Source organism: Sparus aurata, chromosome 2, assembly GCF_900880675.1.
Source record: "Sparus aurata chromosome 2, fSpaAur1.1, whole genome shotgun sequence".
NCBI classification, from domain to species: Eukaryota; Metazoa; Chordata; class Actinopteri; order Spariformes; family Sparidae; genus Sparus; species Sparus aurata.
Window position 1 is genome coordinate 16,276,926 of NC_044188.1, and position 14,456 is coordinate 16,291,381.

The following is a 14,456-nucleotide window of genomic DNA, read 5'->3' on the forward strand; positions in this document are numbered from 1 at the left end:
ATGACCTGACTTTCATATCAGGACGTGGAGGGAATGATGGTGGAATGACAGGCGAGAACGCTGCCAAGCCAGTGAGAACAGTTCAAGACTGTATTGTAAGTTTGAAGACATTTTTAAAGGAGACCTCTAGTTTTTGTGGAACAAAAAACGGGTGTTTTTAAGGAGATCTCGGTAGGTGTGTTTGTTGCAACCAAAACAGGTTTTTCTTATAGCCAAAACATGGTGTTTTCCTTCCAGGTGTTTTTTGAGGCCAAACCTAAGCGGTGCACAGCGTTGTCAAACGAGAACAGCAGTACACGATGAAGTTGAAAATTTAACCAAAAGAAAATGTACCGTTGCAAGATTAAAGAAAAGTAATATTTCATCATATGCTCGGTTTGCAGAAATACTAATTGCCCACATTTATTTGGGCGACAGGCTCAGCTATTTCAATGCAAATGTAAGAATTTTTCAGAGAACAGAGGAGCCTCGGCACAGAGAGTGGAATGCATTGTATTTAATAGATCAGAAGCAGCTCACTCTCACAGGAGATATATAGACAAAGAACAGTGTGGTATGATTGAGTCACAATATATATATATATATAAATATATACAATTCTACAGTGTTGCACTATAGAAAGAGGCACACATTTAGTCTCGAAAGCAACAGTTTAAGCTTAAGAGTAAAGTTTAGAGTAAGGGTACGCAGTAAGACCTACTGATTGACCTCAGTGCTTAACACGGATTAAAGATTTATACAGAGGAGAGTAGAGGAAAAGGCGTCTAGATGAATTCAGATCGACTGAAATAAAGTGACTCGATTCATCTGTTTTTGTATATTTTCCAGTACACCGTGGTTTCACCGATGGCACACAGCAAAAAAGGGAGAAATGCACATCCGTACAGTATAAAAGCGATCGCAATCCATTTTCATTAAAAAGACATCAAAAAGAGATACAAACGAAACTGTGAAGTCTCAGCGTAGTCTATAAAATTGTAATAAAACGACTAAACTAAAAAAATACTACACAGTCGGTATATAGGTTGTATATAATAACAGCCTCGAGAGCAGCAGGACGGCAACTTCACTTGGGTGTTTTCTGTTTATAGGTTATAAATCACGGCGGCACCACTGACTACGAAGAAAATATCCTAAACTCCAAATAAAGCAGTTAGGCTGGCATTTATCTGATAATAAGTGCAAGACGCTGACATGTTTGTTATGTTTGCTTTTTTTTAACCTGCTGTATTTGCGAAAGCACTTGATTTCAGATGCCTGGCACGAAGGTAAAACATACAAAAAACACAACAACAGGGCGAGGAGGAGAAAAAACTGAGCACTGGGACGTTTCCGATGGGCTTTTCACAAGACGCAGTTGATAGACAGGGGGCGGGTTGGTCGGCAGGATCCCCGTAACCGTCTTGGGAGCGATGATACCCTCATCAGGGGTATAGATGAGAGATGTGGAATCTATGCCCTTTTTCAGATGTCAGTTGACACCAAAATCCCAGTGTGATTGGTTAATACCTAAAAAAATAAAAATAAAAAGAGCAGATGACATGTTCAATCTTATTCATCATGAAATGATTTATATGCTGAATAACCAGTGTTGCATCTGCAATATTAAAAACAGAAACAACATCTAATTCCAATAATCAACACTGTCCTTTAGGATTATCATGATACAGGAGCCCCCCAACCCCCCCCTTCATATACATGCAAATGCCACCTGTTTCACATGCCTGTAATTTACTATCTTCACCATGCAGATCAGTACCAGAGCAGATTGTGTTTGAATTGCATATGCTCATATTAAATTGTTGAATGACATCTGAAACAAATTATACCAGTTTCTTTAGCGTGCATACTGTATAATTTAAAAACGAATTACCCTACATCAAATACATTCATTTTGATACATTTCTAATGGAAAACTCTTGAATGGACTCTGAATGGAAGGTGCGAATGGACAACTAATGACTGAGGGGTGAGAGTTCCAGGAATGAAAGCCCCTTTTTGAAGGGGGACGAGCGAGAGCAGACACACAGGGGGTGTTGAAGCAACAGGACTGCACAGATACGGGAGATAAAGGTACGAACAATGAGTTGGAAAGAGACAAGGGCGATTTTGAGTGTTCTGGTTCATGTTGAGGGAGTCACATGTAAAATACCGTGTCACTGAAAACCACTTTTATTCGGTAACAGGAGCGGCTGGAGGGGGTTTCCGCTCAGAGGGAATGGCTAGGTAGTTTGTCCTGCAGGCAGATTGGTAGAAAAGAACAGAGGAGTGTCTGAGAGCGGGTGCTACTCTGTGCTCTCTGTACCACCAAATACCCACAGAGTGATGCTGGTAAAGGTTTGAACAGCGATCACCACAGATGAAAATGACTGACTGTCCTTCATTTTTGGACTCCATTCAGATGTGTCCATAATTCATGATGCCACAACAATGTACACCCCCAGAGGGAATTCATTTTAAAAGATAAAAACCGTCCCTGTAATGTGAGCAGTGTGGCGCTGGCACGCGCTGCACATCAAGGGAGATATGACACCCAGTATTTAACTGCAAACTTCAATGAATAGGAGCCTGATTCAGTAGAGCTGCACAGACACTGTGTAGACAAGGCAACATTCACAATAGTGAAAATGCTTTGTGGCTCTCTCAGCATTTTCAAATATATTTTTGTATGTCTTTGATTATTGCTATTGCTGCTGCTCTCCATCTTGTTCCTCAGTTACATGACTCATACGAGCCGCTAATGCATCAGAAAATGTCACCTGAAGATGTTCCGGCCGTGGTACATTTCCATTAAGACGAGGTGGCACAGAACAGCCTCTTTGAGTGGGTGTAGCTCCTCACTGCAGATAGTGTTGTCATACAGGTCAATAATGGCTGTGAGGTGGCCTCAAGCTATTAACTCTTTCAGGTGCGGGCACCGGTGGAGTTAACAGTTATGCACATTCGATCAGTTGATGCTTAACTTAATGTGCACTCCGGATCTGTGCATTGATCAATGAATGGTGAGGGCAAAGTGAAAGACTTAAATGTGCCAGTAAATGTACATTAACTTAACATCATTGACTGCTTTCAAAAGAAATATTTATGCTTTGTTGCTTGCTGACTTCTAATAATGTTTTAACTATTACAACTACATTATTTAACAAATTTCTGGGAATATAAGTAATCAAAATATAATATAATCTTCTTTTTGTATCAAAGTGTGAATTTCATATTGTTCAAATGTCGTTGATTGAGATGTTAATTAGGCATTTATGCATCTACAGATTATTATCATGTATTCATTTCATTAGTTTTGTCCATAAAATGTCAGAAAATACTGAAAAATATCCAGTTTACTATCATATGTGACAAAGATTGCAGCAAATTTGAACTAAAGAAGCAATTTTTTGGTAGAGGTAAACAAGGACACCTTACAATCGTATTCTACTGTGTTTACCCCCTGTATAGGACGCCCGCATGTTCGAAATACATTTTGCAGAAGCGTAGCTCTGTGTGGCTGCAGTGAGTCTTGGAGATCTGGGATTTGAGATCAGGGTTAATTGTCTGTAAAGCCACAACAACTGGATCAGCACATGTGGTGTGTGTCATCTGTGATTGTTCCGTCTGTGCCGTAAATTGCCTGTTCAAACGTTGCCGACCTGTATTGACTGGCCTTCGTCAACAACGGGACAACCCGCTGGGAGCTGACTATACAGGTGCAGTCGGGCTGTTGTCAGAGCTGACAGGGTGACGCTTTCTGAAGGAGCTGCAAATCCGCCGCGGATGTAAAGAGGTTGTTTGGGGGAAAAAAAGAGCAGTCAGCAGTGCTTAGAATTATTCAGGCCTGTCAGGCAGTCTAAGTGAAAAGACAGATTACTGTTGCAGGAGGGTTAAGAACGAATGCAGTTTAGACCGAATCCCCTCGCTGTCTGTCTATCTGCCCGTCTGACTCTTTCCCTTCCTCTCTGTCCTGCCTTCGCTTCCTCTTGATTGCCTCCTACATCTCTCTGTCTGACATACATCCGAGATTTTAAAAAGCAGAAACTCAGGCACACACAGGTACACACTTTCACCACACTGCCTTGTAAACACAAAAGTTAGTACACAATATGCATCTGTTGATAGCAGGCGTGTCTTCAGATATGCACAGTGTGCCCCGACTCTTATTTGTGTCTGCGTCCGACTGTGCGTCTGTACACTCACGCTGTGTCCTGCGTCTGCTCATCAGACTTGGAGATCTTCCTGTAGCAATAGACCATCTCTACCAGCAGCCAGAAGGTCAAGAACACCAGCAGCACATACATCATGATCTCAGAGTAGAGCGCCGTGGTGTCTGTGCTGGCTGCGGAGCACAAACAACAGCAAAGAAACATGTTTTATTCAGCATGCATCTCACCTCTGAGTGTTTAATGTGTTGAATAGAGCAAGGGGAGACTTATCTATTCACAGGTTTCAGAAAAGTATGCCGAGCTCGGTCATCTATGTGCAACACTGCTGACCCATAATCAGTTGTCAGACATGATAGGTAAGGCAATATTTCTGTGTTTACATTGCTATGCAGCTGAACTTAAAGCAAAGCAGAGTCATGTTTTTTTTTTTTCTGGTGTGCACACGTTTTGTAGATACACCATGAATGATGCTACTGTATGTTGCATACAGAACATTATGACCATACCTATAATGATAACGGTGTCTAGGGAGTTAAAGGTGCCCTGTGGAGTACACACAATGTCTGTTTACATTCATTCATAAGTGCACCGTGCGTATCCATAAGGTCTAATAAACACGTCAATTTCTGTCCTCATAAAGTAATAGTAAGATGAATTTCACAGGTAATCAAAAACTCCACAGGGTTCCTTCAGTAATGAACTAAGATGAAAATGCAAAGTCACAGTGGTTCTCAGGGTACGGCACAGACGTTAAGTTTAGACATATGATGACCTCATTTTGGCTCAAATGTTAGTTTCATGTTTACAAATGTAAAAGCATTATCAATTAATTTAGTCATATTATTACAAATAATTAAGGCGATAGGCTCACATTTTTTTCAAGACTCTCTTATAATACTCATTCACCCTGATTATCCAAAGTTTATCTGCAGTTCACCAAATCTTGTGGGTATCTTATTCAAAATTCCATTCTTTTTAGGACAGAATTCCCTCGTTGTGTTTCACCAGACAATGTTCCTCACTGCAGGATGAGGAGGGGCTTTACATTACGAAGTCTTCTAATTCAGACTAAGTTGGATGTAAATTAAAATATTTGAGTTAAAAGATCCTTACTTTGATTGACTGATTTCCCTACTGCACTTTAATTTTCTTTGTCTTTATTTCTTTCTTACTGTGTATATTCCATTCACATTTTCCAGTGCCAGTGGTTTTAACAGCAAGTCTCCTCCTCTGCTCCGAGCACCCAGTCCGGGCATACTGGACTCAGCTAATAGGACCAGTAGCTTCATTGCTAACTGAGCTAACTAGCTAATGGCTAATACAGTTCGGACTATCACTCTGGTGATATGCTGCTCCCAAATTGTTTGGAGTATCAGTTCGACCATTTCTTGGTTGCACATTTAATTGAACTGTTTTTATTGCTTTATTATTGTTTTCATTGCTTTCTGTTTTGAATGTCATGTTGATTGTTTGCTTTGCCTATTTAAAGTAAAAGTTCACACAAAAATGACACTTCACCCTCGACATGCGGTCAAGCTTCTGCACCCAGTTATAGTGAAGATTTCATGCATTTATTTATGTATTATTTATATTAAAAACAAAACTCCCATCTAGTTTGTTCAGTTGTTAAGGAAATTAAATTAAGTAATTTTGCTGTGAGGCTCCAGGTATGTTACAGCTACACATACGTATACTTACACTTGTTACACTTGAGCACATAATAACTGAGTTTTCATCAGTTTTGTGTGAACAAACAAGAACTGCCTGTGGTTGAAATCTGATATAGCTACCAACTAAAGCTGCTATGAATATCTTACACAGAGTGAGGGCTATGGATTTTCTCCACCACTTACATTATAAATGCATTATTAAGGGATCTTCTAATGGCCAGTATGAACAGGAGGAGTGATTACGGCAAACAAAAGACTGTTCCAATGCACACATGGGACTTTCAAAAAAATGTGAACCATCAAAACGGGATTATAAACCGCTGCGAACCACTGTGCCAGTGAGCGTGCACCAAATTCCAGAAAGCCTGCTGACCAGACAGTTGACAGCTTTCACTGATTTGATCTGCAGCCTCTGCAAATAGAGGCTCCGGGTGTAACATAATCCCTTCCGATGGAAAAGCACAGATATGTTTGCTGTGAGCTAATCCATTCTACTGCTATGGACATCATTACTGTAACATGATTCCCAAGCTGTAATCTACAGTACACTGATGACGGCTTTGTGAAATTTGACACCACAGTTGTATGGGACGTGACTGAGAGGCTTTCACATATTTAGAGAAGATCAAACTGTAGTATATTTTGAAAGTTGCACTTCCGAGGACAATCACAATCCAATTTGCTCTCTGGGCTGCAACTCGCCTGTCTTTATATGCCTCTGATAGTGAACTATATACCACATGCAGGCAGATTTTAAATCATGTAAAGTTAAAGAAATGGGGAGAAGTAAGTAGTTCCAAATATACATGTTGTGCTGTATATTCGATCAATGTAGAAAAATGACACATTCAGCAAGCCAAGCATTCGGGAAAGCAGAATACATTACCCCTCATATTAGATAGCAAAGTAGTTGGTTTGAATTAACCCCTTCACTGACAACAGAAGAAAAGCTTTGATGAACAATAAAAGGCAGACAAAACATAACACACAGATTATTCCTCTTCAGCACGGTCACAACAAAAGAGGGAGAGAAGGAAAGTGGCGTTATTAGTGGCAAGCTGCCCTCACAATGATGCATCACTTAGTGAGAATGAGTCGGAAATATATAATAAAATGCGAAAAAAAAACACTTAAAGCAGTCTGATAAACAAATTGAGGGAGAGGCACGTACAGCACAAAGAAGAACACTCACTACACAGAAGTCAACACGGCACAGACTGCTTCCACCAGGAGGGAACGTAAATCAACACGCCGGAGCTGAACCGCTTCTCAGAATAAACTGCGTGCAACTGTAACATCACTGTCGTCATGTTTAACGTGATACACTGGGCCACTCAGTGTTTAAACGTGCATTACTGCAGCAGAAACACGAATGGTGCTGCAAAGCAAATCATTTGGATTAAATTCGCTGTCAACATAAATCAGTTCTGCTCATATTGCAAAGCATGCACGATAAATATACTGTACACAGACAGATTCTAGGTAGATATTTGACATATTTATCAGTACAATCACTTATGTTTCAGCAGAAGCTGTTAAAGTTAAGAGAAAGATGAGACTCATCTCTAGGGTGTCAAACAGTGACGCTTTGGTCTGGGTGATGAACTGGGATACTCATCTTACTCCAGAAATTAACATGTTGTTGCTTTAAAGCTGCTGTAAGTGATATGTTTTTTTTATAAAAACAAGTGTTCAATATCTATATATCTCTATGTTGTAATCACCATTACAGAGAGGTCAATAACCCATGTCACTCCTCCTCCTCCTCCTGCTCAAGCAGTAAAAGAGAAACAAATTGTTCTGGCACTTCCTCCCACTTTAACAAATCAGGACAGAGAACTCATTTCCTGTCCTAACTAAAATGAGGGTTAGCTTACAGCAGATTTAACTGAGCCAAAACATGTAAGTATTACAAAACATTTTAGTTAACTGACTTCAGAAAATAACTAAAGTTAACTATATCCATAATACCATATTGTGAACTTCTTAAATGCTGCTCCTGACAAATATCGCACATCTTACAATAAAACATTAAAATAACATAGAGCAAGCAAACCCACTTTAGAAACTAACGAGACAAAATACTGTTATAATTAACAGTATATTATACATAGCTTATATTTACATTAAGGCCAAATATTAATTAAACATTTACCGGAGAAGTTCTAGTCTTTTTTATGTGTCATCCAGATCATTACATATAAGAAAAAACGCTTTTAAAGGTGCAGCATTAATTAAGATTATTCAAGAAACAGTTTTCTGTCATGTTTCAAACATATCTATGTGTTGAAGTTAGTATGCTAACCAGCTAGCCCGTAGCAACTTTGTACCTCAAGCCCTGATAGTCCGTCAGTAAACAAAACACAACCCTGGGGCTCTGAGCTCCCAGTTCGGGTCAGCCACACAGCTAACTGGGCCAACTAGCTAATGGCAGCCACAGTTGGCAGCTGCACTCAGCAGCAGTTAACGGTAACTATGGTGATACTGTGCACCCCTGTTTTTGTATATGTCTTAAGGCCAATTATACATGTTGCACCTTTAAAGTGACAGCTTCCATGTCAGATTTAAGTTGCTCATTTCTTGGGACTGATGTTTACTTTTTGGAACCTCTCCTTGCCTGAGACGCACGACAAACTCCAGTCTGAGATCTGAGAAACTCCAGGCTGTTACTGCAGTCAGACAAGCTGCGATAACAGCCGGCCTTAACAATGAGCTGTACTCACACAGCGACCAAGCATTTGGCTAAGGCTGAGCACAGGCAGGGTGGAAAAACATATAAGAAAGTGGAAAACTATCAGCCGCACCTTTCTCTTTCACCCTCAGCTTGATGTCCTTGGAGACGGAGACTGACGGAGTGAAGAAGTCAAACTCAAACTCTCGAAGTACGATGCACTCGTAGACGCCACTGTCGTTGAAGGTGACATTTTTGATTTCGATGGAGACGTCTTGCAGGTCCTGGCTCCCTTTCCAGGTCAGACGGCCCTTAAATGGTCCGTCCAACTCAACCGGGGATTCACCCTCGTACTTGTATATCTGGCAGAGAGGAAAGGCATGCAGACATATATAACATAAATACACTTAGTATGAGCACACATGTCATGTCAAATACATGACGGTAACAGCAACCTACAGCAGTCTTTTCCTCTGTGATGTCGTCTGTGTTTGGCATGAAGAACCACTGCACAGTCGTCTTGGGTTTGATCTCCTCCCTCCTCAAACAGGCGATGCAGGTCAGCATCATGGGTTTCCCCAGGACCGCTTCTGTAGCCGACGGGACTTCCACACATACTGGCTGGCTCAGGTGGACTGGAGGAGCACGAAACAGTCACAGGCATTTAGTACAGCAGCCAGCCTGATGGAAACTCTGTCTGTCAAAATGTTCAGCTCCAGTCAAGTTGTTGACATTACTCGGATGTTTGGGCTACACTGTGCAGACTTTGACACTAGAAGGCTGTTATCACACACGCACACATGCTGAAGGGTGAAAGTGTGTTTGCGCTCACCTCAAAATCTGAGTGTAAGGTGGCTAAGCACAAGATGATTTTTGACAGCCCATCACGTTCACATCACATGTTTATGACCAGACCTTTGTGTTGACATGTACGGGGGGGACATGAAGGTTTTATAGTTCATTCTCCTGAACAATTGTTTGTTTTGTCTTGTTTTAAAATGGAAAAAAACAACCAAAACAAGAAGATAAAACCGCTCCATACAGCCTGATGTCCCACATTGATTTGAAACAATTTTATTTTCACCCTTTTTAAGCAAAAATTGACACCGTAGCTGACAGGCTAAAAGTGTTAGCACACCATGTCAAGTGGACGGTCTTGCTTGAATGCATACTTTTCAGTTCGATTTCGGCTTTCAGGGCTTCTGGGGACGTTAATTATCCTGTGCGAGCTGTACGGAGACGTTTTATGGTTTTGTTTTTTCAACATTTTAAAACAAGTTGCCGTCGACTTCAGTTGTTGAGGAGAGAGAACGCTGCAACGCTGTTTTGCCGTGAAGCTCCAGCAATGTTTTGTGGATCACAAAGCTTCACCCGGCATTTCATCGGCATGGGGGTGAGGAGATGATGGCTGAATTTTCATTTTTGGTTGAACTTTCCTTTAAGTGGAGGAGAACTTTTAAACAGTATACTGCAGCTGTTTTACTGTTTTACAGCTCTTCAACACCCGTCAATGAACCTCAAGTTTCCTCAGACTACATTCAAAAGTCCGTCAAAGGTAAAATCAGCTGTCAATCATGTACAGTGACATTTTCAGCCTTTATCCAATTACTCTTTCTTAATCTCCATTAATAGGCTCATGGCCCGGCCTTTCCAGTGGAGGTCAAATGCTCGTGGAAACCGGTGCTTACAGAAAAACCCTATGTTGAGCCAGATGCAAAACTCAGTGAGCATTGAAAAAGGCACAAATTCAATTATTCGGCTCTGCGAGCAGTGGGGAGACTCGAGTCACAATACTGATAGCAAACCCAAGATCGTACAGGCCAGTAAGCACTAATGATGGCCTCTGCCCATTATTATTAGCTGGCAGAAGGAGGGATAAAAAAGGCAGGGAGGGTGGCCGGTAGTGTTGGATGCAGGGACTGTGGAGGAAGTGATTGAAAAAAAAAGCATTAAAAGAGAAAGGATAATTACAGGAAAAAAAGATTATAAACACAGAGAGGGATGGGATTTCTTGTGAAGGGGGAAGCGAGGCAGTAATCTCAGTGAGCTCGCCACATGGATGTCTTGGTGTTGTGTGACTGCTGCCCTGCTGGGTCCGGTGCTCTTATGTAACCCACAGCCCCCCCGGGCAGACAGTGACAACATCGATTCCATCTCATCCTATTTTCTTTTTTTTCTCTCTCTCTCTTTTCACCGAGGGGCTCATGCAAACACATGGAAAAAGGATGGCATTGGAAGCAGTGAGGAGACAAGAGAGCGGAGGGAAAAGTGGAGAAAGGGATAAAGATATAGTGTAACCCCGCTGTCCTCTGTTCAATGGCTGCATTGATTTATCTTTAATGCTGACAGCAGTGAGCGCAGTTGAACCTGTTTTGCAGACTGGGGGTTTAGAGGGGAGGTTCACGTGGCACCAACAAGGCCTGCGCTGGTGCATCCATGGAGTGAGACATGCGACAGACAAACAGAACATTGACATCTTCGCCATTTTTCTTCATGTGCTTACCTGCAAAAAACAAAAGTACCAAAGTTTGCAGATGAACTCTGGTGTGAGTTATCATATTAGGCTCTTTCTCGGGTCTGCTGGTGGACCGTGTCCTTCTGACTTGCTGGAGTGACCCTTGAAGTTGTGTCAGGAGTGAGACAGGAGGAGGTGCCGAGATGACTTCAGGACCACGGACAGCGCCTCTCCTCGGCGGACGAGCGCGCAGGTGCGACTGAAAATCCCCAAACTGTCTTCTTCTTTAGAACAACAAAAAAAAAGAAAACTGTTTTGCTTTTTTAAAAAGAAGGGCAGGATTTCAAACTATAGAAAGAGTTGCGGAAGTCGTCACCTGCTCATCCATAAACAGGAGCCTCCCTGCAATCCCCCCTTCTTGAGGCGCCAGTCATCATCTATCTAGTCGGATCTTAACTTCACCATTCCCTCCACTCGGCGGAATACATAAAATAGTTCCTCGTCCCCGAACTGCTGTCATCCACTCCGGATCCTTCCAGAAAAGAAGACAAAAAGAAAAAAGAAAAAAAAAACAAGCGAGGAGGAGGAGGAGGAGGAGGAAGATGAGGAGGAGGAACCTGTGGATTCTCACAAGCCGATCCAGTCACTCACTGTTTGTTGCTCACAGACGCTCAGCGGCGGCAGCCCCCCTGCAGGATGACTCCATTGATTGTTTAAAGTCTGTTTTCCTCCATTAAAGATGACTGATGACATTTCCCAGCCGCGGTTCCCTGCCTTTGTTATTTTTTTTCTCCCAGCAGTCACTTTAGCGTCGACAGAGCGCGAGGGGGGGGCTGCGGATACGCATGCGTGAGTCACTCCCTCCTACTCCAGTCCACAGTGAGCATGAGCGCGTTGTTGTCCTTTAGGGGGAGGCCGGGGCTGTTTGCCTCTGACTGCAGGAGCTAAACAAACACCTGAAACCTGAAACCTCGTGCAAATCACTTTATTAGAACAGTGGAGACACAACTCAGCATGTCACGTGTTATGTAATCTGGTTGAGTCCATTCATTAGGCGTGTTACACATCGGTGCACATGCATTGTTCCCTGTTTCCTTTAACTCTACAGAGTGGGTTCTGGTCTGGCTCTGTATACTTTGAAGTCATGACGGATCTGTGTCTGTGGCTTCCTGCAGCGATGAAGCTGATCAAATGCTGTGCAGGACCCAACCTGCTAATCTAATGATCTCCTGTTCCCTGCACTGAAAAGGGCCTGACCTTTTCCTGCCATATTCTGTCTCTAATTGGTACAAACTTGTGCTCCAACAACGATCTTCTCTTCTTCTATTCCCTCATCCTTTAATTTGCACTGTTTAGTTTTGTGGGGGATGAAGTTTTAATCAGGAGGGAAAGATCTTCATTGATTTCTTTTTTCATGCCTTAACAAACTCTCTTTGTTTCCATGATTGAAGAAACAGAATAAACAGAACTGATCTTAAAGAACAACACAATTTCATACTGTTTATATGTGGCGGACCCTGCCACCTTTCCTGCTTCGTACAGTGTTCTGGGGACTCTATTTTCCTCAGAGAACAGCTTGTTTATTCAGTACTGGTTTGTATTATTACCTCATATTAAAACTCAGAGTTAAAATAATAACATGAATCTAAATATTGCACATCTAAAACCACATGTTTATAATTTTTTCATTTGTACATTTTGAAGCAAAACAGGCTTGTGTTTTGTGTTATTTTGAGTTACAGTGGGTTATAGTGTAGTTCAAGTATTTAGGACTGTAAGACCAAAATTGTTTCCAAAAAAGCTACATAGTGCACCTTTGGGGTATAAGCAATGCTAAATGTGAAGAATAAAGATGAAATCTTTTCACTCATGCAGTCTAATGATTCACTGGTTCAGGTAGGAAAAAGATTGAAACCTTTTCCTGTCCATCACACCCACACAACCTGCAGCAGAGAGGACTGAAGTGACTGCTGAACAGTGTAATCATATCACTTCTTTTTTTCTTCCACTGGCTGAAAGCTGCAGCGATTTGACGATCTTATAAAGGCTGAAAGATGTGATGAGAATGCAATGAAATGGCCGAAACACTGAACACACTCTTTGCTTTTTATTCCGGCTCTCATAGCATTTGAATATGAATATAATATTAATGTACAATTTCCTTTCTTTCACAAATCTCTATTTTCTTCATCTCGCATGATGGGTTGTATTGTGCTTCTTTTAAAGAAAACCTTTCAAAGATGACTGATTATACGCTCAAATATCTTCAGGTTCGTCTTTTTGGTGTCTTCACAAGAAAGGAAACCGACTTTTTGATTATTCAGCATCCACATTCAAAAGAATATAAAACCATCTTTAATATGCGAAAAGGAAATCGCTCTGTATCCAACCACGATGCTCTTCTGTATATATAGCTTGGTCACGTGCTAAATTCTTATCTCTCGTTTCAAATGTTTGTTTTTTCCTTCCAGCCGCAATGTTTCCAAGATGCACACCAAGAAATCCGGATTACTGCGACGTCTGATGTTGTTATCTGCCAACTCTGTGAAAGAACAGAGAGAAAAATAGGTTGAGATGAACCACGTGACATCCTCAAGCCTGAAAGAGTCACGATAATCTCACTTTGACATCATGGCATTTAATCTTGCATCCATTGTATCTGGAGTAGCGAAAGGATTACTCCCTGGTATCATAGCAATCAGGGAGGGGGGTTTGCATTATATTTTTCTTTTAAAAAGGCTTGAGGGGAAAAAATATATATAAAAACTGTACATTGCTTTGCTTTCTTTTTTTTTTTTTATCTGTAAACATGAAAAACTGTTGGAGGAGTCAATCCACTGGTTTTCCAGTGGTTATTGGTGCAGATTTTGATGTGAAATGAACAGCAAAGAGAGGCAGCTGAGTGCACTCTTGTGTTGCTGTCAGCATCAGCAGTAGGCTGGCACTCTGAGGGAGCAGACTAAATATGGCAGGCCTGGTTGAACCACATCCTGCAGATAAGGAAACCATAGCAACAGTAATGCAGTGCCATGGCGACTGCAGGAGGAGGCCCGCTTAGCGACAGACTCTGGACGACAACACAAGCCTGCTCTCTTGTTCACGAGCTTCCGACGTGTTTGACTCACTGTATTCCAATAGAAAAAAAGGTGAATAAATAATGTGTTAACATCCTTCAAGAGATGTCGCTCTGTGGTCAGAGCTGAGAGCTTGAAATAGAGCACCTGTATCTGTAAAACAGGAGAGTAAGAGGACAGTTTTGTGGGGTGAGTTAACAGGGAAACACAGTGTTTATCAGTGGTTTACATAAGGGAGTAAATAATTAAAGTGACTGTGTGTATAAACAAGTGGGTTAGATGGAGAAGTGTGTGTTTTGCACATGTATGTAGTGTATACATCTGTGTGTGTGTGTGTGTGTGTGTGTACGCGCGCGCGTGTGTGTGTGTGTGCGTGCAGGGCCCCTCGAGGATGTACTGCACACAACAGATTTCCAGGGATTTGGAAGGATTTCA

General features: G+C 41.7%; 1 protein-coding gene across 4 annotated transcripts; it reads right to left on the bottom strand.

The window, feature by feature from the left end:
* Nucleotides 1-481: 481 nt before the first annotated feature.
* On the bottom strand, nt 482-11,812 carry scn3b (sodium channel, voltage-gated, type III, beta). Of its 4 annotated transcripts, XM_030402934.1 has the most exons (7): nt 11,324-11,803; nt 10,996-11,231; nt 8,952-9,127; nt 8,626-8,854; nt 4,186-4,324; nt 2,153-2,236; nt 482-1,509 (listed from the first exon to the last, which is right to left on the bottom strand). In XM_030402934.1, the coding sequence occupies exons 1-6, from the start codon at nt 11,329-11,331 to the stop codon at nt 2,173-2,175; spliced, it is 852 nt and encodes a 283-aa protein (XP_030258794.1). In that variant the 5' UTR covers nt 11,332-11,803; the 3' UTR covers nt 482-1,509; nt 2,153-2,172. The 4 variants fall into 4 exon arrangements, with proteins under 4 accessions (XP_030258794.1, XP_030258802.1, XP_030258820.1 ...); XM_030402942.1 differs by lacking the exon at nt 2,153-2,236 and having other exon boundaries at nt 11,324-11,804; XM_030402960.1 differs by lacking the exons at nt 482-1,509; nt 2,153-2,236 and adding an exon at nt 6,708-6,753 and having other exon boundaries at nt 4,191-4,324; nt 11,324-11,811.
* Nucleotides 11,813-14,456: the final 2,644 nt, after the last annotated feature.

What these genes read in the sequence shown, in the direction of transcription:
- scn3b (XM_030402934.1), bottom strand. An exon ending in GGTACTTTTGTTTTTTGCAG is followed by an intron (nt 9,128 to 10,995) that starts GTAAGCACATGA and finishes GTGCTCCTCCAG; the next exon opens with TCCACCTGAGCCAGCCAGTA. An exon ending in TCACAGAGGAAAAGACTGCT is followed by an intron (nt 8,855 to 8,951) that starts GTAGGTTGCTGT and finishes CCTCTCTGCCAG; the next exon opens with ATATACAAGTACGAGGGTGA.